Source organism: Chelonoidis abingdonii, chromosome 1, assembly GCF_003597395.2.
Source record: "Chelonoidis abingdonii isolate Lonesome George chromosome 1, CheloAbing_2.0, whole genome shotgun sequence".
Taxonomy (NCBI): domain Eukaryota; kingdom Metazoa; phylum Chordata; order Testudines; family Testudinidae; genus Chelonoidis; species Chelonoidis abingdonii.
In genome coordinates, this window is record NC_133769.1 from 199,550,303 (window position 1) to 199,573,697 (window position 23,395).

General features: G+C 41.0%; 1 protein-coding gene across 2 annotated transcripts in view; it reads right to left on the reverse strand.

Moving 5' to 3' along the window:
• The window catches only part of GRIK1 (glutamate ionotropic receptor kainate type subunit 1), a 281,281-nt gene that overhangs the window by 15,935 nt on the left and 241,951 nt on the right, over positions 1–23,395 (reverse strand). For both annotated transcript variants that reach the window (XM_032798280.2, XM_032798281.2), the window contains exons 12-14: positions 19,622–19,740; positions 15,416–15,633; positions 1,424–1,649 (exon numbers count right to left, since the gene is read on the reverse strand). In XM_032798280.2, the coding sequence (XP_032654171.1) occupies positions 1,424–1,649; positions 15,416–15,633; positions 19,622–19,740 (563 nt within the window). The remainder of the gene's footprint in view (positions 1–1,423; positions 1,650–15,415; positions 15,634–19,621; positions 19,741–23,395) is intronic.

Genomic DNA, 23,395 nt, shown 5'->3' on the forward strand with positions numbered 1-23,395 from the left:
ATAAGCAATGGAAAAATATTTTTACAATATCATCTCTAGGGAATTCTGGCTAAGATTGGGCAGAGTTCAATATACTGGGGCAGGTTTTCTACCTCAGTGGCTCTCAATCTTCCCAGACTACTGTACCGTTTCAGAAGTCTGATTTGTCTTGCGTACCGCCAAGTTACACCTCACTTAAAAACTACTTGCTCACAAAATCAAACATAAGACAAAAGTGTCACAGCCCCAAGCTACTGAAAAATTGCTTGCTTTTTCATTTTTACCATATAATTAGAAAATAAATCAGCTGGAATATAAATGTTCTTACATTTCAGTTTATAGAGCAGTATAAACAAGTCATTGTATGAAATTTTAGTTTGTACTAAATTTGCTAGTGCTTTTTATGTTGCCTATTGTAAAACTAGGCAAATATCTAGATGAGTTGATGTACCCCTTGGAAGAGCACTATGTACCCCTAGGGGTATGTGTACTCCGGGTGGTTCCACCTCATTCAAAGATGGTCAAAGAAGAAATTGAAAGGCCAAAGTCTGTGAACAGTTATACCAGTGTAAATCTATAGCTAATTTTATTGAAGTCAGTGGAATTACGCTGATGTAAACTGAGAAGAGACATGGGTGGGGCAACTGCATCACTGAGCAGGACAAATATATTAAACTAGAAAAAGAACTGGCTACACAATGTCCATTTGCAGAAGGATCCAGTTTCTGTGGAAAATATGCTTTCTCTTTAAATATGTACAACTGGCAAAGTACTGAAACATACAGGGGCAAGGCAAGCAAATCCACTGAAAAGGGCAACTGCTTATTGGCGGAAGTGAGGGAGCTGGGTTTAAGAATGCACCAGAAGCACTGAGACTCTTGATGTAGGAATATAGTCTTGCAATGGCTTCTTATAGTCCCTTCATATTGCTACGAAAATCATTGCAAACTGTGTAGACTATTCTACTGAGGTGCACAGGCAATGGCGCACAGGGTGTGACATCAATCCTGTCTCCTTTCATGCAGCTTTCCAAGGGGTACCTACGTTGGAGATCACATTTACCTTGATTCTCCCCCCACATCCCCATCTTTATATATAAAAATATATAATCTTGCTTGCTAGCATGGTTTAATAACAAGGGAGGGAGGAGCAGAGGCACCCTGTCACCTGTGAACAGGACCTTTTATCCACAAGAGCAGCAGGCCAACCGACTGCTTCTTGAAGCCATGCTCTACACCTTAATTTTGCCTGCTTGCTTACAAGCCACCCTCTTGCCCCTGCTGAGTAGAGCCATTGCTGTAGCTGAGGCATGAGGGGAGATGTTGAATGAAAGAAGGATCCTGGGTGCTCAACGGTTGCAGAAAGTTCCTAATGGGCATCCAGATTTAACTGCCCAGAACCTCTTGAGGTCTGCTCATCATTAATTATCTTTAATGCATCTTACCAATAGGAGTTCCCACGCCATAGCCTTTAGAATCAATGAGTCCGCCGATCTGCGTGAGATTGCAGTTTCTCTGAGTCACGTATTCTATGCTGGTTGATTCCATCAGCAAGGCATAGTCCGTTGTGAGCACCCGCTGGATTCCCTCATCATTGTTCTTCACCAGCGCGGTCTGCTGTCTGCTGCTCATGAATGCCCACATTTTTTCATATGTTGATATTTTGGATTTCTAAGGAAGGAAAGTAGATTCAGCAGAAATATTAGTTCTCAAATTATGCTTGCAAAACATTCCTATGCTTTAGTGTGAACGCTGTCAATAACACCTCTTGAATTGGGAGGGACAGAGAGAGGACTCTTTCAGACTCCCTGGAAGTGTTTTCCCCCACGCACTCTTTTCACACTGTGCAATGTGCTGTGAACTAGTTTCTTACTACCTCCTGCCCTAGAAGTGCCAGCATTTCAGTATTCACATGTAACCTGGGAGGAGCTCTGGGATCCTTTTGGATGAGTGGTGCTCTATAAATGTAAGATGTTACAATGATCCCAATGAATTAGTTATCTGAATTACATGTAAGCGAGTGTTTGAGATTACTGCATTGTGGGACACTGTTTCCTCTTCACTGGCAGTAGTACCACACTGTGCTCCAAAAGCTGATAAATAGGGTACTATTTATCTGTTTGCCATAGTCTGTAAGTCGTGCACTCCACAAGGAAGCTGGAAACAATATGAGAAGGAAGTGAAATATTAAAAGCCAAGATGCTCTGATACATGTGTGCTTCTACCTCCCACCACAGTGAACGTAAAGGGCCGAATCCTGCTCTCACTGAAACCAATGAGCATTTTGCCATTGCATTCAAAGGGAGCAGGTATGGGCCTTAATGTGTTGAGATCTGGGCTTCAGATCATGCCACGTAACATGATGCTATCTAAACAATAAAATTAAAGAATAGATGATGCTATCTAAACAATAAAATTAAAGAATAGATTGTGCCCAGTCCCTGCCGGAGTGCTTGGAGGAGGCAGAGGATGTACACAAGGAGTGTTCTTGATGCTCCTCACCTAAAAGCCAGGCACAATCTCAGGGAGCTCAAGCACTGTTCCCCTCTTAGCTCCCCTTGAGGGGAACAAGGGAAAGGGAGGAACTGAACACAGCAGTGAGCAGGTTTCACAATCCTTGAGGATGGTGCCCAGTGCACACTCCCTTCTTCACCTCAGGTGCTACAAGCGGTTTTATGCCGCCTTAAGTGCCATTCCTTCTGGAGCTCCCCGGGGCAGTGAGACACTGCCCATGTGTTCAGTGTGCACCCAGGACCGGCGCCAGGGTTTCTCATGCCCTAGGTGCACGGCCATTTTGCTGCTCCCCGTGCTGATCCCATGGTTCCGGTGGAGCTGCTGCAGGCATTCCTGCAGAGGATCCGTTGGTCCGTGGCTCTGGTGGAGCTGCCGCAGGCTGCCTGCCACTCACCCGGCAAAATGCTGCCCCCTCAATAATCCTGGTGCCCTAGGTGATTGCCTAGGCTGCCTAAATGGTAGTGCCGGCCCTGTGTGCACCTCTCTCTTGTAGCTACAATCAAACCTGAAGTGTTTGCACTATATTAACACTATTCACTGCTTCTTTTTTGTACTCAGTCATGCTATATGAAACACACTTTTTCTTTTTTCTTTTTTTTTAAAGTTACAAATTGAGATTTGGTCTAGAGGTTAGAGCACCATTATACATTGTTTGTCCATATTACCTGTATTTTATCTTAACACTTCATAGCTTCCCACCCATTTTACAAAAATGGAAAAACTACTGCAACTGTATGGTCCAATTACATGGATAGAAAAGTTGTTGCACTCATCACTGCTGATGAAATCAGTTTATTAATATCATATTTTAGCCAAAAATCAATGTACTGCCATTTTTTTGTCTGCTCTCTCTCTCTCTCTCTCTCCCCTTAATTCTCTAGAGTGTTCCATTGCACTTTAGGATAGTACTTCCTGCATAGCCACTGGTGTCATGGATGTTTCCATCTATTCGACATCTTTCTGTTCTATTTTCACTCAGCCAGACAACCAGGCTGTATTGCATCGTTTGACTAAGGCTACCCCATCAGTGATTTAAATGAAAGTCTGGTCTCCATTTACAGAATGAGTAATTAATAAATTGGAGGTTTTATTTTCATTTTTTTTGAAATTTCAAACACTTCACAGCTTCCTAAGTAGCATTCCCCCTCTCATCATATAAATGCAAATGCTATTAGAAAAGGACTCGTTCTTTAGCCTGGTGCATTTTCTATTACTTAAACTCACAGAAAGTATCCAAGTGAAAAACACAAACAGACACAAAATGAATCTGGAACAAGAAACACAGTCCCTGCTGTAAGAGTCCTTGTTTTAAACTTCTGTTTTCACAGCAACCAAGAAGTACCTCTTTCAAAGTTTTTAAGACCAGTGAGCTAGCAGTAGAGTGGGTGCTGAGCTGTGGGTACAAGAAGAGATGGGGTTTTGTTCCTTGTCTTTGCCTAGTGCTGACCTGCTGTGTGACCTTGGGCAAGTTGCTTCACCATTCTATGCCTCTGCTTCTCTTTGTCTATTTAGATATCATGGGCTCTTTGATATTAAGAGTCTCTACCTCAGTTTGTATGCCTAGCTTAATGGGGACCCCAATCTTGGTTGAGGCATCTAGGTGCTTCGGCAAGAGATGCAAGACATAATCTGGTTACCCACATTAGTTACTGAGTGCTTGTGAATATTGTATTGTCTCCCCACCCTAGCAGTAGTTACGCTCCAGGCTGATGTGGTTTTGAAAGGCTGGGGGAATGGAAAGGAAAAGTAAATGTACAGGAGTATGATGCTGCCTGTAGCCAGATTTGTGGATATGGGCACATCCATCTGGGGACTCAGGCTACACTGAAAATGATTACTGTATTTATTTCTTGTGCCAAGTGCTGGGTAATGTGAGGACTCTGTTCCCAGTAAACAAAGCTGGCTCTTTATTGAGAGAGCTGCTTCAATGGCAATTTAACATTCTTAGCCAAGGGCACACAGGTTGACTTCTTGGTGCTTCCTCTAAATTCTTCCCTTCTACAACTCATAGTCCTTCCTCCAGCTTGCTACAGTAGTAAAACCACATAATCTCATTTCCTTCATCTGAATAGTCTTGATGTAACACTCTTCTGACCATGTCACAGGTCAGGGATAACTGAACCCGTATTTCCGCTCACTGGTTCATTCTCAGGCTTCCAGGTTTCCTCTGGTTGCCTCTCTTGAGTGGAGACCTTGTCTCTCCCCTTTCTGACTGGGGTATGTCCAGGCTTTACAGTTCCCTGCATTGTTCCTAGCAGAGAGAGGCTTTGTCTTCAGAAATAATTAATAAGTGTAATTCCTATAGTTAAAAGTACCACACAGTTCTTTCTCTGCAACCCTATTTTATTTTGAAGGTAAAAAGTACTACAGTAGAAAACATATTCTGGCAGGAGCAGTTCTTTAAACCCACACCCAAGTCACTGGCTTGTGGTTACAAGTTCATTACAACTTCAACTCAGAACAAGCACCCAGTCTTATGGCACATCAATAGGCCCAGTCCTTCCAATTCTACCCTGAGGACTGGGGCTGTCTGTGAACCAGGGGTCCTGTCTGTTTGCTGGATCAGGAAGAAAGCCCTGAGCCAGTTTAAAACCAGGCTATTTATCTAAAACCCCTTTCTTTGTCTGTTTGTCCCTAGAATCTTGTTTGAACTAGTATATCTACACCTCTCCAGTGAGGTGGCTTCAAAGCGTTGATAACAAAGAAAATGTGTTAGCATCCCCCTCCCTACTAGAGAAGGTACCATGTAATTCCACAAAAACACATACACAATTGCCTTTCCAATACTATGGACCCCAAAAAATATGAATAAGGTTTAACTTAAAATGTATTGAATTATCTTAATGTTATAAGGTTTGTGCAGGATATTGTCAGTTTATCTCAGACCATTTTTAGGTTCATTGGGTAGAGTTAGTATGTTCTTATTAAACACTATTCTGCATGGCAGCTCATATTAGATATTCACTTCCTAGTTGGCTGAGTATTAAACTTTTAAGCAAAATTTCTTTGACTCTGAAGTTTGGGGCTTAATAGTTCTTCTAATTCTGCTCTTAAGTTTGTTCAGTCAGAGGACAATGCTAAACTTTGAAGGTTAAACAAATCTGTTCAGTTTCTTCTCAATTAGTATAAGCTATTTTTTACCCTAATTAGGAATATATTTTTGAAACTGATACACTTTATAGGGTAGTTTGAGACTGATACAGACTTATAGAGGTTATAGGAATAATGTATTCTGTATGCAGATGAGTTTGTGAGAGATATTTTAGTTTCCTGCTGCACTAATCCCTTGCCTCCCCCGCACTTCCACCCCCCTGCCATGCTCCCTCACACATACACATTTCTCCGCTAAGGATGAAATTCAAATTTCTACCCTTTGGGTGCAGATGCAGGACTGACTGATTTCAATGGAGCTGTATATGCATAGCAGAAGGTAGGATTTTGCAAGCTTCAGAATGGGACATTAAACATCAATTATTATAGATGAGCCAAAAATAAAGTGAGAAAACAGAACAAAAGGATAGAATTACAAGAAGAGCTGGTTGCAAAAATTCAAATGAGACAGGTTTTCATCAGAATTTGCTGACTTAGCAAAACTGAAGCATTTTGTGGAGATAGTTGTGATGGAACCCAAGCATGTTTCTACCCAGCTGCTGGGGAACCAGATTTCCAAGATCTGCGGCCCTAGAGCAGCCTACTATGCAGAGTGCTGTGGTGCCTCTGAGGAGAAATTCAATTTTGTGGGGGGCCTACTTGGAACAAAATAGATTTTTAAACAGATCTTCCGTGAAATGGAATGGCTTGTCTTTGCACTGCTCGAGATGAGCTAAATGCATGCATTTCTTAAAGCTGCTATTATTCTAAAATCATTTTTTTTAGAAATGTGTAGAGGCTTGGCGTTTCTACTGAAGCTAGTATAAGATATTCAACACATGAGTGGAAATATGCTCAGAAGTGTGTGTGTGTATTCTGTGTATATTATAAACCAACAACAGGAATGCGAGCGGGGGTGGGACTGAATAAATTCAAACAGAGTTCCTAGACAAGTGATGTAAACATGTTTTCCCAGCCTGCTCCTACCATATTCCCTATACACTCGATAGTTTCTAAAAATACCCCTTCGTAGGGTTTCCTTTTCCTATTTTAAACAAGTTATACATTTAAGCTTGGGCTGTCTCTAGAGTCCAGCTGGTCCTAAGATTTCCTTTTGCAGGCCCTCTCCGCTTCTGCCCCTCCTCCTGGTTCTTTTTATTTTGAAGGAGTTATCTATGTCTTACATTCCATAGATTAGAACTAATCATCCCAATCTGGACTGACTGCTAAGGGGAGTCCAGAAAATGGCTCTGCATCTCATGTGGGGCATGTGACACCCTGTTACCTATCTTTCCCCACAAAAAGAGCCTGGAACAGTGGGTGTGCCTTAAAATTTTCTACAGGTTTGAAAGATATTGATACTACTGGCATTTCCCATTTTAAACACAAGGATTATCTTCCAAAGCGAATACACTTTTAAAGAGTGCCCGCTGTATGCTCTGTTTTCCTTGCAGCCTAGTCAGGGTTAAGCTCCTGAAGAGCTATGTTGCTGCTACAAGACCCAGACTCACTGCTGTGGTGGCTGCTGCTGCTGCTGCATGCCTTGTTTCTATTTTGGTGGCCATGAGTGAACTCCCTGATCACCTCAGCCCTTTCTGAAGGGCAGGAAACTGCTCCTAGTCTCTCCCCAGGAAAACATAACAGGCTCATGGGCAGGACACTACCTGCCTGGACTCGACTCCACTGCACTAATATTTGGGCACTCCCTGAGTCCACTAATCCCAATACCATCCCCCTACCCACTCACTGCCTTCTAGCCCAACTGGTCTGGAATAGCCCTCTGGGAACCCTGGGCCTTGTGAACTCAATAAGACCACTTCTCCCCTACAGTAACTTTCTGCAAAGGGACAGGACTTTTTCCTATGTCCCCTGTAGAACTTCCACTGTGAGCCTAATCATCATTGATCTTCTGTGGCTGCCCATGTCTGATCACTAGGAAAACTCAAGCCTGGTCTACACTACGCGTTTAAACCGATTTTAGCAGTGTTAAACCGCTTTAACGCTGCACCCATCCACACAACGAGGCCCTTTATATCGATATAAAGGGCTCTTTAAACCAGTTTCTGTACTCCTCCCCGACGAAAGGAGTAGCGCTGAAATTGGTATTACCATATCGGATTAGGGTTAGTGTGGCCGCAAATCAATGGTATTGGCCTCCAGGCAGTATCCCACAGTGCAGCATTGTGACTGTTCTGGAAAGCAATCTGAACTCGGATGCACTGGCCAGGTAAACAGGAAAAGCTCCGCAAACTTTTGAATTTCATTTCCTGTTTGTCCAGCGTGGAGCTCTGATCAGCACGGGTGGCCATGCGGTCCCAAATCCAAAAAGAGCTCCAGCATGGGCCATATGGGAGATACTGGATCTGATCGCTGTATGGGGAGACAAATCTGTTCTATCACAGCTCCGTTACAGAAGACAAATGACAAGCATTGTAAAAAATCTTCCAGGCCTAGGATGCAGAGTCCACAGCACAGTGCTGTACAAGCGTAACGGAAAGCCAAAGAATCAATGACGCGTAGGGAGGGAGGGAGGGAGTACTGAGGACCCAGCATCCACAAGTTCTGCAGTCTCCGAAAAGCTTGCATTCTGGGCTGAGCTCCCAATGCCTGTAGGGCAAACACATTGTCTGGGTGTTCAGGTTATGTCATCAATTTACCCCCCCCCCCATGAAAGAAAAGGGAAAAAAATTGTTTCTTGAATTTTTAAGTCACCTATGTCTACTGCATGCTGCTGGTAGCCGCGGTGCTGCGGCAATGAATAGCAGCATCCTCTCTCCCTCCCTCCCTCCCCAGTGGCAGACAGTACAAATGACTGCTATCCATCATCATCATAAGCCCGTGATGCCCTGGCTGGCCTCAGGTGAGGTGTGGGGACACCTGGGTAAAAATAGGAATTGACTTCCGTATCCGCGGAGAGGTACAGAAGCGGCTGGAACCGTCCTCATCAATGCAACTGGGGGCTAAGTTTCCATAGCTCCCCCGCCCCTTCATTGTCCTGAAAGAAAAGATTCTGTATGCCTGTGACATCCATGCAGCGGAGATGCTGGGCTCTCTCCCCCCACTGTTTAATGCCTACTGAGCTATCATAGCAGCTGAGAGCTGCTCCCCCATTTTTTTCTCTAAAAATCAGTGATTCTATTTCCTGTTTCTTATACTACACGCACACAATGGGACAGCCCACGGTAACCGCAAAGGTTGAAGAAGGGAACCAACGTGGGGTTGTTTCGGGGCACCCCGTGAATGGCATGCAGCATCATTTTCGTGATTGACACGGAGCGGCGTGCTCCTAGTTCTCTGATACAGTTCTCTAGATACTCCCCATATTCTAGGCAGGACTGACTCTATTTCTAGAATAACCATACAAGGAGGAAATGACTCGGGGAGTCATCCCATTTTTGTCTGCGTCCCGCCGACGCAGCTAAGGCAGCCAGAGATCTATGACAGCAGCAGATGGACAAGAGCAAGATAACATCATCCATTGCAATTTACAAGGCACAAGCAGACGGTACGAAGACTGTACCATCCTCGCTACTTGAATGGCAAATGAATGCTGCGGTAGCACTGCATACTGCTCTGTCACAGCTCCAGTAGACATATGTGACGGACAAAAGCAAAACGGGCTCCATGGTGCCAGGCCTGGCGTCTGCCAGGGCAATCAGGGGAAAAGGGCTGAAATGATGTCTGGTTGCGTTACGGAGGAGGAATTAGTGACACATTTACCAGAGTCACCTGCGACACTGTTTTGCCACATCATGCATTGGAGCGCAACCCAGAATTCAATGGGTGGGGGAGACTGGTGGAAGTAGGATATAGTCGGGATAGCTACCACACGTGCAATCGCTTGGAAATACTAGCCGCGTACAGTGGACGCACACCACCGAATGAATGTGCTTAGTGTGGCCATGTGCACTCGACTTTATACAATCTGTTTTACAAAGCCGGTTTATGTAAAAATGGAATAATCCCATAGTGTAGACATACCCTCAGAGCACTTACATTCTCTTGAACTGAAAACCATTATCTTCCCGCTTCACCTAGCCCACTCAGATTTTCATACATTTCTTAGACTTCCCCCACCTGTTACAGCAGCCGTCTAGTTCAGTGAGCTTGGCCCCCCTCTTTCTGTTTTTCTTCCTGTTGTGACTTTCCTAGGAATGTATTTTGAGGGACAAAGCCTTTTTTTTAACTGAGCCACTTGAACCTCACACCCTGCTGGTTACCATATTATCCACTGTGCCCCATTCAGCTAGCAGTATTGCAAGCTGGGAAACAGCTTGATGCCAGTAGACTGCAGTATCATCTTAGGGAGAAATATGTATTTTGATGTCTAAATATCTCCTCTATCCCATGAAAGTTTTATTTAAAAAAATAAAATAGGAAGTCTTGTGCTTAAATTTAAAATATAACTGCCCTTTGTCTCTACTGTGGCTCTGAATTCTTTTGCAATATCTGCTCTTTCCTATAAATCATGATGGGCACACAAAACTCAGTCCTCTGAGGGCCCTCAACTCCCAGTGACGTCCCTTGAGTTGAGAACTGTCAGCACATTGCAGGGTCAGGTCTGAAATGATTTATTAGAAACACTGGGGAGGGAAATCACACTATTTTCTTCTTCCTCCCCCAGAAGTAAGCCAGATCTTCCCTGACTTTACATGGTAATGTATAACTCATATATATATAATTACAACGGAGGCTGGTAGAACTGCCTATTAATAAGATTGACTGACACTTCCCATTATAAGATCCTGTGCTTTAAACTTTGCCAACATTTGACTATTTGGCCTATATTTCTCATGGTTAGTGTCAGCCTCAGGGTGATTTCTTTTGCCTTGGAAAAGTTTAGCCAAAACTATTTGTTTCCAAGACCGAGGTTAGAGAAAAATAAATTGCTTCGTCCATGTTACATACTGGTGAACTTTTCTCTGAAAAGCTCTAGTGCCTCCATGCTGTGGAGCAGGGACTCAAAATTTTGTAGGGGGTGTCCTTTGTGTCCAGGATGTGCCTTTTGAGACCCTAATGAAAATCTGCTCAAACTTGGGAAAGTTATAAGTCTTTGAAAAATCACAGTTTGCACATGCTCAATAAAGACTTCTCAGATTTTAGCAGCTAAATTCCCCTTAAATTCCATCTACACTGAGCATGCACCAGTCTGGACTGAGCAGGACTTTCCCTGCTGTTGCAGCTGTGGGCTGTGTTGGGTCTGGGTGCCTGAACTGACAGTATGGAGCCTATGTCTTCTGTACTCTCAATGACACCACTACACACACCCCACCCCCGGAGCCCAGGTAGCATAGAGGAGGAAGCTGTTGGATTCAAATGCAGAAGGGACAAGAGTTGAACCTCTGGGGAGCAGTGGAGTAGATTGGGACAAGGAGCCTGGCAGGGATTGGGCATTTGGAGGGGACGGGAGACAGGGACTGCAACTGGCAGTCAGGGGCAGAGAGGGGTACTGGAAAGTGAATGGAGTGAAGACTGGACAAGGAGACTGGAACTGAGAACCATTGGGATGGAGGAACAAGTTGATGGGAGACCTACCTGAGGAGAAGTCAGGTTCTCTGCCTGGCTGGACAAGGATTTGGGAAAAGGACCATAGGGACACACTGAAATTAGATAGAGAGGGAAGCGGAGATTGGAACTGGGAGCCAGTGCAGCTAAGGAATGTGGGTGGGTGGTTAGGTGGAGGAAACTGGAGGCCAGGGGTGGGGAGAGAGGCAGATCAAAAGAGGAGCTGGGAAGGAAGGAAATAGAACGGTTGGGCAGGAAGACTGGAATGAGAAACATGAGAAATGTAGACAGCAAGCAGTAAGATAAAGAGAATGGTACTGGGGCAGGTTGGTGGGGGTGGGACAGAAGAATCTGTGCCCATTAACAAATGCTCCCTTCCAGAGCCTGTAGTGGAATCCAAGATTCCTGAGTCTCACCATGCCCCTGCTATCAGCAAATATCTGTGAAACCTACTGGCAAAGTGTCACATTCCCATTTAGTTGTGGTCACATAAGGGAGGCCCACTTATTACTGCTACTATTGGTTACTCCATTAGCTAAAGTGGCAGAGGTCTTTGTGGTGGATCTAAAGGTTCCAATCCTGCTGATGATCCACATGGGTGTCAATGTGATGCCACCTGATGGAACTTCTAATTTTTCAGTTTACTTTTTAAAAAACGTAGTAAATGTCACACTAAAAACTACATTAAAAGAACATTATCAAGGCTGCAAAGTCAAGCACTCAAAAGTTAAGAAATGCCAGAACTAAAACAGCCTGGGAAACCTTAATTCAGCCCCCTTATGCATATGCATTATGACAGTCTTTACTTACATGATCACATAACTGTTTTTTCCCACAGGATCATTGCCTCAGGCAGTGCACAAAATGGACCTGCTTTGGGGGTAAATCAGGGTTGCTTAGTTTAGCAGACTATTGTCCATAGGATTCCTGCTCCATTTGGTGCAGAAGTAGGAAGATGCATGGTGAATGTGGCAGGGAATTACAAGAAAAGGATCTCATGATTAAGACAATTGAATGCCGCCCTGGAGAGTTGAATTCTATCCCTTTCTCTGCCCCAAAGGCCCAGATACACACAGGGATCCGCAAAAAGATTTAGGAATTGCAGTGGAACAGCTTCAACAGGAGAGATTGAGCCCATATCAGAATGTTTCATAGCTTAGTGGTTAGGGTAATCTTCTGAGAGAGAGGGGAAATCTCTGTTCAAATCCTTTCTCCCCTATTTGGCAGAGTAGGGGGAACTGAACCTGTGTCTCCCACATACCAGGTGAATGTGCTAACCACTAGGCTAAAAGTGATAAAGGGGACACTACTACCTTCCCTCACAAATTTGCTATAGGACTGATCTTGTAGGTAGCCTCTGCTCAGGCCCCACAGGTGAGGTAGGGGGAAGAGCACCTATCTTCCCCCATTTTGTGGATCACTCTGGGACTTAAATAGGAGATAGACATCCAGATGCCTATTGTGAGGCACACACCCAGAGGTGGAAATGAAGGCACCAGGGGAACTTTTACCCTGAAAACTTAGGTGCCAACTGAGTATAGGTTTTGCAAGAGCCACAGTTTTGTGGATTGTAGTGGAATTTAGGGGTTTCAGTACCTATGAATCTTTGCGCATCTGAGCCATTGTTCCTATGTGATGCTAGGCAAGTCATTTAAACCAGTCTCTCACAACTGCTCACCAGTTCTGTATTTCTCATTTCTGGGTGTCTGGCTTGAGAGTCTGGTGTCTGATTTGCAGAAATGTTGAGTAGCACAGATGATCATAATGGTCCCTTCTGACCTTAAAGTCTATGAGTCTACATAGTAAGTTATAAATAATATATATCTTTGTATGTATAACATTTAGACTGAATGCATCCTGGGGACATGGATTTGTCTCTTCTATGTCTGTGAAGTACTATGTACATCTCTGAAGCTTTACAAATAATTACACGCTAAAAAACTCCATTAACCTACTGTGTGTTATTTTGAGCAAGTCATTTTCTCTGTCTGTACTTCTATTTCCCTTTCCACCCTTTGTCTCTCTGATCTGTTTAGGCTGTAAGCTCTTCAGGGCAAGCTCTGGCTTCTTGCTTTGTTTTTATACATCACCTAGCACAATGGAGCAATGGTCTCTTTAGCTCTTCTAAGAGGTACTGTATATAATTTATTAGTTGTATTGCATGTGTAGCAGTGATATAAATGTGAAATTGCATTTTTCATGCACCTTTCACTAGATCACTTTTACTCTTCCAACTAATTCTTCGCCATTCTCCACAGAAATTACTTCTAGCATTCATCATTCATATATAATTGCAGACACACACAAGCATGAGTGAATTTTGTAGAAAATTGATACCTAATTATCTATTTGAAACCTCAGTTAGATGTCTAAATGCTAAAAACAATATTTAAAAAATTGATTCATCTTTATTTGTGCCTTCAAAATTCCACGCTTTTATTTGTGTCATAAAAAGCCAGTGCAAAATGAAGCCGGTTCGGAAAACTTGTTCTGATTTCCACAATGTTTAGGGTATGCAGTGATTTCCTCTGCTATAGAGCAGGAGCCACAACTGCGGAGTCTCTCTTTGTGCAGATTCATCTTTCAAGGCCCTGAATTGTGGTGACCTTGCTTGGCCAATGAGGGGAAATTGGGCTAAGGAATTTTACTGGGGTCATTTAAGTAGTAGCAGAAAGTACTATCCAGCCTAATAGGTGTTCCTTATTCAAATAAGTGATATTGTAGTTACTTTGTGACAATTCCTAGGGTTCTCGAGTTGTTTCCCAGCATATGTTAATAGAGATTTCAACTTGTCATTTCAAAAGCTGACTAAATAATCAGGCTTTGAAAAAAACATTGTTTATTCTCTTATTCAAATACACAGTCACCTCTCCGCAATGATAGATGGAAGTAAGCAGGGGCAGCAAGAGAGGAATTTACCCTTAACTGCTAAAAACAGGGTGGCCATGTAAGATGTAGCAAACTACTGCAGAATCCTTTTTGAAAGTTACTAGTTTTGGGACATGATCCAAATATTTGAACTGCAATCCATTACTTTTCTTTATTTGTATATAAAGAATCTTTCTTCATCTGAAGATAGTCTTGTGGTTAAGGTACTGCACTGGGATTTGAGGCATCTAGGTTAAATTGCCAGGTCTGCCACAGACCTTTTTAAAATACTCACTTAAGATGTCAAACTGATAACACCAGTAACTGAAATGTTGATTCACAGAACATCTATGACACAGTAGCAGAAGCTATTTTTCCCACATGTTGCTTCACCAATGTGACTCATTCTCATTCTCTTTGGAAGGACTGCTTCCTAAAGGTTAGTTAAAAGATGCTCAGATACCACACTGAGGAGCAAGATATTGATACTTACCTAGGTACATTCAATCCTTGGATTTCCTCCTGGGTGTGAGAACAAAGCTGCTAATTAGTGCTAATTGCCATGGGATGTTTTTTGTACATTTTCCATATTTGTAACTTGTTAGTATATGTATTGACATTTTGAGATCCATTCATTTTATATATAATTTAAGCTGATTATCAAAAGGAATTTAACTATCTACTGAAGCAATTGCACTAGAAAATGGTCTCACTTAATAATTATATTTGTTAAACTTTAAATCTATATTCTTTATATAGAATATTTTTAAAAGCAAATTAACTATTTTGTATTTTTCCAATTGCTTTGCAAGATCAAGTAGCTATCTTAGAAAATTACTTATTATAAACTTCGGGCCAAACAGCCCCCTTTTGAAGACTGAAGAATAGCTAGTGGTAATGGACCCTGATGGGACAAAACTGTGGAGGTCCTCCTGGCAGAGTTTTCACTAAATTCTTTTGGCTAGGGTATGGGTTTGCCTTTCTCAAAAGGAGGAGGTGGTTGGGCCCCAGACTGTATAGATCTTGGGGGTTCACTAAAGGCGTGGGGCTATTCCAGCAGAGACTTTGTGCCTGTACATTTTCCCAGAGTCCTTTATTCCCTCTTGGATTGGGCCTGTTCTAGCAGGGACTTTCCAGATTGTAGCTGCCCCAGAGCCCTCCATTCTTAGGGAGCAGCCACCGTACTGAGGACCGTTCACTAAAGGTGGTACTGTGTCAGACTGTAATCTATTTGTGGCAATTTCCTGCTGGTTGGCAGAAGGAAACATGCATGTAACACAACCTTCCCCATCACTCATGTGTAGATTCCTGGCGGATGCTCTGTGGATTAGGGATTTGTTATAACTGCTTAATTTTACTAAACTAATGTTTTCAAAATTTCTCATTCCGTTCCACATTTCAGAATCTATTAGTGAAAGGTTACAATTCTGACAGTACAAAACCATCTGGTACTATTTTACCTTGAAGAAGGTCATTGTTGATCCATCTCTAACAGCCCCATATTCTATCTTGGTTTGCTTTGCCAAATCATCTGCTGAATCAATGGGGGATTCCATTCTCTCAACTGTCAGGAAGGCAGCCAAGTTGGCAGTGTAGGATGAGATTATGATTAAGGTGAAAAACCACCATATTCCTCCAACTATTCTGGTAGAAAGAGCTTTAGGCATCAGCTCTGATCCTGTTATAATATCATCAAAACAATCATATTAAAACATGTTGAAAGAAGTCTTTCTCTGGCAGTAGATTATTTTTAGGAGCATAATACATTTATGAACCACAGAATAATAAAAGAAATCTACACAGTAATCTCACATATGTACAGATAACATTAATAATGGTAACATACTTTGAAGGGGATGTATGCCATAATACCTAACAAACGCATGATTATCCATGGGTCTAAACACCAATTTGTCTTTGAGATAATGTCACCTTTGGAGTTAACCTTTTAGACTCCTAGCAAGCTATACTAGCCATTTATCTGTATCTTAACTGCTTGTGACAAGTACTCTAATGAGGCTTTAAGCCTTAAACCTTCAGAAGAACAATACAGTAGAACCTCAGAGGTTTGAACACCTTGGGAATGGAGGTTATTTGTAACTCTGAACAAAATGTTATGGTTGGTCTTTCAAAAGTTTACAACTGAGCAATACAGCTTTGAAACTTTACTATGCAGAAGAAAAATGCTGCTTTCCCTTTATTTTATTAATAGTTTATATTTAACACAGTTCTGTACTGTATTTGCTTTTTTTGGAGGGGGGGTATTTGCTGTTGCCATTGTGAGACTAGGACAATAAATGTATGTTTAATTTTACTTTTTAAGGGCATATAAGTGACTCAGGTGGGTTGAATTTGATCCCAGCTGTGAAGCAAAGTACTCCTAAACATTATGAGCCAAATTCTGCCCCGACTGACACAGTATACAGTCTTGCTGACTTCAGTGGATTGCCTGAGGTTTAAGGCCCAGATTCAGACACGCACTTGATTGTGTGCTCATAGTCAATTGACTTCAGTTTAACATCAGAGTTAAGCACAGTGCATAAGTGTTTTGTTGAAAAAGGATGGACTTAAGCAAATGCTTAATTGCTGGCTGAACTGGGGTCTGAGTGTGTACAGAATTTGATTTAACTAATATTCATTATTGTTAGAGAAAGATCCCTGTTGTTGAAGTGTTATGTCATCTGAGCTACTTAATGATTAGGAACTTCAGACATTTCACAGAAGGTATTTAAGGCCTTGGAAGATTTTAACATAAAAACTTTATACAATTTGAACAAAAGTTGAAAGGGTAATAATCTTCCAAACCACAGGCAAACAGATTTAATTTAGCTTTTTATAAATATATGTACATCTCTCTTAAAGGTCAGAGCTAAGCATAGCTGAGGGCTCTGAGCATATTGATGTAGCTACCAAATTATGACAGGTAACAGCAAAGCTGACTTCCTGCCGTGTGTAGCCTTTGTGTTGCACTGATTTTAAACTAGGCCAACAGTCTAAAAGTAGAGGTTCCTATTTAATTTCAGGGATCTTAATGTATCATTTCAAGAGCTGCAGATTCATCCAGATTTATGTTTGTTAATTGTGCTTTTCTTGGTGCTTTATCAGACTAGATTTTTTTAAATGTAGTGAAACATGATTTTTTACTCCTAAGGATGTATTTATTGCTAAACTGTTGTTGACCTAGCAAACGTAAGAGCAGGCTGCTTGGTATGCTGATTCAGATCTTCATGAAGATGTCATTTTCTAAAAGCCTAAATAGTTGTAGGAATATAAAAGATGTAGTTAGACACTGGTACAATCCTAGTTTTAATGTATAGTGATAGTAATAGCAACGAAACTTCAGAAACCCTAGCAGCTTGCCATAAAAGCTGATAGTGTAGCCTTACAGTTAGAGGTACATGATAATAGATGGAGGTGAAGAAACTCTTGGCTACTGTAGCTTTTTGGCAAAATTATAATACTCCAATGGTTTTCTCCAGTGGCAAATTAGTTGTATAAATGAAACAGAAAATCTTTAATCTTATTAAACTAAGGACAGTACATTTTAACCTGCCACAGAATGTTATAAGCAGGGCGATTGATCTTGTAAGATGCTGAGCACCCTCAACTCTCACAAAAGTCAATAGGAGTTGAGTGGGGTTCAGGGTATTGCAGGATCAGGCCCGTGATTTTTTCAGTATTCACCGTCTCTTGGAACCTGATTCAGCAAAGTGCATAAGCACATGCTTTTGTTTCATTGGTGTAATCTTGTGAGACTTAAGTTCTATCTTTAAAGGTAAGAATGTGCTTATGCATTTTGTTGAATTCGGGCCTTAGTAGGTCACTTGAGCTTTTAAAAGTAATAGTTTCTCATACATTTTTTCAATTATCTGCTCACTATAATTAGAAGTATGCCATGTTTGGATACCTTCAAAGACCAGAGGAAATATCTGGATTGAGAACTTCAAAGGAATGGGGAAATAACATCTAAGTAAAATGTTACTAGCAAGATTCAGGGTCAGAGACAATACTTGCTGAAGTCTCTCTAGTGCCTTTTTATGGCAGACATGACAGCCAATCCTGATCCAGACTTTGCTCACGCTCTGTAGAAAAGAGAAAGTCTGATCATCACATTTTAAAATTTAATAAACAAGTGGCTTCCAATCAAGCACAACAAGCAGCTTCTGTTAACAAGAAAGAGCATAACAATAGATGCAGAGGTTAGCAACCATTCATCTCTTGTTCAAACTCTACATGTTACTGACGGTGCACTTACAGTCACACGTATCACAAGTTTGTACATGGAAACGTTTGCTTCGCCTTACAAATGTTTTTGTAAAGCTTCTTGAAAGACAAGCAGAGTCTGGTTGGGGCTGACTGTCATGTACCCAAGGTAGTGGTAACTAGTAGACACTGCATCCCACAGTTTGCTGTGGATGATGGTAAACTCCAAAAAGGCAGGACATTAAAAACACAAAATCTTGGGGCACTCTCACACAAAAGGCAGTCACAATTATATACACACACCTGTTTGATACTGTAAAACCTTAATCTGTACTTTACAGATACATTGTAAAAAACAAAAACACCTTATCTCCAATCTTCTTCAAAATAATTTTGGTGAAGATATGTGTCTCCTATGAATATACCAATAAAACTGTGTGGATGTATTTTCCTAGTTACAATGTGAAATTTCTTCACTACCCTGTCTAAGAAAAATTCCTTCATTATTTATTTATTTATTTACAAAATCCAAATTGGTATTCACGCCTATGAAAAGAATAAACTGTACCTGAATGAATGTAGGTATTCCTTCCTTTCTTAAATATTTGGGAATTTAATACCAATATATTGCTGTGACTTCCTCTATGTGTTGCCTTTTTTTGGAGGGGGGGAAATGTTTTCAGAGAGGTTGAATGGAGCCCCATATTGATACAATATAGCCCTTTAATGAGAAGCCTCAGTATACACACGCCATAAGCATAAGTGTTTAGCACATGTATCTGCGTGACTTCCCATATCGAGTGCACTTCGCTGCCCTTCATTGTCATGCGAGTATCTGGGTGCAGTTTCCAGAATTCAGCAGCAACTGGGACTTGACTTGGCTAATTCTAAGGTTGGATGCATTTACAAGAGCATGGGACTCAAACCTGCAGAAAAGCCAATAAAAAATAGGTTTTGTTTTGGTTTGAAATAAAAGTTTGACAATTGCCAACAAAACTTAACAATCTTTGTGAAGTAATACCTTTTGACTGGCTGGTCCTGTATGTGTTCCAGAATCGCTATGGCTATTACTGTCTATATTGGGGTGAAGCCTACATGAATAGAGATTTTTCCTGTTTTCAGTGTAGGAATTTTAGATTTCTCATCAATAAAAATACCTTTGTAGTTATCTGGCTATTATTTTCTGTTTTGTCCACAGAAGCTCCCATATGGGACAGCTGACTTTATACTTTCTTGTATATTTTCCCTTCTAATTTCTGCGGTTTCCATATTTTGTATTTAAGCAGGTGTCAGTTTCATTTCCCTTCCCTCCTTATCCCCACTTCACTGTGTAATCTGCTCTTTTAATGTCTGAGATCAGGTTTTACAATATATGTGGTAGCTACAGATGGTGGAGTTTACCAGCACAGAAGCCCTTGAGCAGACTGTGGGATGTGTGCAATAATGATGTGTGACCTGTGTACCTTGCTGCATGAGAGCTCCAACTCCAAACCAGAAACTATTTAGTAAAGTAAAATTGTTTTCCACCACATCTGAATCAGGGTTGCACGGGTGGGGGTTATACCACTCATAGGGTGTAAACCTGTGGTAGTTAACAGAAACAGTCTGTAAACATCAGATAAAATACACACTGAACCAGCAAACCTGCTAAAGAATGCAGAAAATGAAAAGATTAATAAAGAAAATAACCAAAACTAAAGCATAGATATGTATCCCGCTATGGTATGCAAGCTGTAGAGCAGCACTGCAGTGCAGGGAGGGGCTTTCAGAGCTCCAGTTTTAGCATAAGCCCTACTTCATTAATCCTAATGCTCTTTGACTTTAATCCTCAAATATAAGACTACTGTTTCTTTTAAAGTTCCCAGTAATTCTCTTAGCCACGCGATTGATGACCTGCAGAGAAGGGGATGCACTGATTCCATGTAGCTGCTCCCTGGTGAAGCACAAAAGAAAAATGGCGCTCTAAAAGCAGTGCCTTTGGAGTACTCTCTATATAAAGAACTGGCATCGGACATGACAAAAAAAACTATATTACAAGACCTGTTGGTGTTATGATATTCATTTTTGTGGCACTTTCTCCAACAGTGAGGTTATAGCACTTTAATAAGTTGTTGCTACGTTGTGGAAGTAATTTCAATGCTTAAAAACCATAGGGAATATTTTCAGTACCATGTACAGAGAATTAGGCAGACAGTTTCCACTTAATGAGGGGAAGAATAGTGCTTATTTCCCAGCGCACCTTGCTGAAAATGCAAAATCTATACCCTATTATGGCCTGCAAAATAGTTGGCAAAGTTACTTTAAAGATTGTTCCTCCCTGTGGTACTGTGCCTGCTGCTTCTCAGCTCTGCAGGGCACATTAGGTACATTCTTGCTGAAGTTTATGAATATAGCTTTAATTGACAATGCCATGCTAATACATTTTAATTACTGTTTCAGCAATATAATTAAGCTTTGAATTTATGCACTCTTGCAACCAGAGCGCTACGCTAAGCTGAATTAATGAACGCTGATAGTAATGAACGTACTAATTGAAACAGTAGGTAGCTTAAGATGCCATTAACTAAACAATATCATCATCACAAGTACAATAGTTGTTAAACATAATTGCAAGAGGCAATATAAAGATTAAAGACAAAAAATTTCTACATACACCCTTTAAAAAAAACAAAAACAAAACAAAACCATTACATTCCAGCAAGTTTTTCACTGTGCTAATAGAGTGAAAACCACCTTTCTACAATGAAATTGTTCTTAACTAGATTTGTGCACAAAGGGTGAAACTCATCCCTGTGAGCCATGGCCTGTGTGCCAGCTAACTTGCATATAAGCCATCAAAGTGCAAAGGCCTTCTGTTGGGCATTCACACACACTGAATTACAATGTCAACATGTTACAAGGAGTGTAAAACAGTAATTGCGCATGATATTTTGCTGGGAGTCTTGCACTGCAAATTGAGCAGGGCTGGGCTCTTACATTTTTTTAAGTAATAAACATATTCTGTAGCTTAGACAAAAATGTGTCTACAACAGAAGGAATAAAATGGCAACTGCTAGAAAATAGCAATAAAATTCAGTCGGCAGAACCACTTCTGCCAGACTAGAAAGGCTTTATTTTATTATATGACCTTTTGATTATTCAAAGAGCAAAAGTAACTACAGTTGATATTTTTAAAATTTTTGTGCTAGTATATCAGTGACTCATTCTCTATTAGAATTAAATATCAGATTTTCTTGTTATGCACCTTATTCTGTGTAATGTACCGTATAAAATGTTGATGCAATGAACAGAGGAGGGGCAGGTCAATGATTCTATTCGAGGACTTGGCTAACCTAGGAAATTTCTCTTAATATTTTCACTGTTGTTTCTCCTGATTTGTTTCCATCAGTGGGAGCAGTAGTGTAGACAAGATGTTATAGGTTGCTGGCAGTTAAGCATTACCTCATGTAGGGTTTCTATGAGCAAAGTTTGATGACATTATGCCTATATCATTGATAGACACCTATGCTAGCACTTCCACCACTGATATCACCAGTGGAGATGAAATGAAGGTGGCAACAGAGAGACATTTTAGCAGAATATTATTAGTGTAGTCACAGCTAATGTGGAGAAGAATTAAAAAGAAACTGTAAAAATCAGTAACTTTACAAATAGTGATAAGGCATAGCTATTTGTTTAATAATTATGGCATTTTATACAAAATTTAAATAACAATGGTAATGCTACGTAAGACCTAAGGAGAACTAAGATATGAGTCATGCCACTGAAAAAAAAATCTTTAGAAGTACAACAGACATGTCCATAAATATTATCCCTGAATAGTTGTCTCAATGAAAATGCAGCAATAAACAATGAAGTTTATTTGTTATAGTTTAAACGTCAGGTGTTTACTGAACACCTTCAGCATAACTATTTGCCAACTAATTTAGCACTGCTTCTAGATACCAGTTCAGCAAAGCACTCAAGCAGGCTTTTAAGTTCCATTGACATGAATAAAACTTTATTAAGTCATTTGCTGAATTGGGCCCTGAGTCTCCTGTTTTCCTAAATAAATGATCAGCAAGAATAATAAAGCTTGATATTTCTAAGGATTTTTTAAAAAAATTAGAAAATGAGAATTATCATTGTTCCAGGGGCAAAGTACTGGTTTTACGTAAAGGGAGTAATGTTTAGCAGTTGAGAGAGTGAAACACAAGGGATGATGATTCAATATTATTTTCCTCTTTTTTGTTTGTGTTCATTTGGGCATGCATTTGGGTATAGCCCATTGGGTGGCTTTCTTGACTACTTGGCATATCCAGTGCATTCTTTCATATACTTAAAGCTTTGTCTGTTTTCTGAGCTTGACATGGTTTTCCTAGAGGATTTACAGGGCTGAGGGCAAACTCGGGCTTGCTTTTTTTTTTTTCCTTCTCCGTGTTCCTGGGTGGAGAAGGCTGTGGGATGTTTTTAGTCTTGGCGCACAACAACAGAACGAAGTTAATCTGTCACCGATGGGCAGATTTAATATCAGCCATGAATGAGACGATGATTTGTGTGCAGTTAGAATTATTATTCATGGTACAGTGAGCTACTGCAAGAGCTTGTGGGAAATCATGACTAATTGTGCACAGTCTTGTGGCTGATATGAGATTAGCCGTCAGTGATGGATGAACTCTTTCTGTCACCCAGGATCTACACTAATGAGTTGTCCCGTGATCCTCTACCCACACTCTAAGCAGTTTAAAACAAAACAACAACAAAACCTACAAATTTCCCCCATCACTGTAGTTTGCCTTGGGCACTGGTGCTGAAACCAGCAAGCAGACAAAGTTTGACATATATGAAAGAGTGCATTTGGACAGTGCATCCACTTGAAAAGAAAACTGTTCTGTGGGCCATAAAGAAATACACAACCACATCCAACTGACCTCTGTGGGACTGCTCTTGTAAATAAGGGAGCTCACCAATTAAAAGAAATCATAATTTGTGGTGCAGGGAACTCATAACAAGAACTATGTAACTTATCTCAGAGCTGTATAGTAAATCAGACTGTGTGTATACATATTATCGGAATGACTAACATGAGGCTATTATGATGCTATTTTATTACATTTGCTCTTTCAATGTGGTCTCTGGAATCAAAAGATACAATTTTAATTGACTCAAATTAGTTTGAGTGTAAGCGGAGTCAGGATGAGCTCTACCTTGACATCTGGTGGTGAACTGTGGCAAGCTGTGGAAAAGAACTTCAGGGG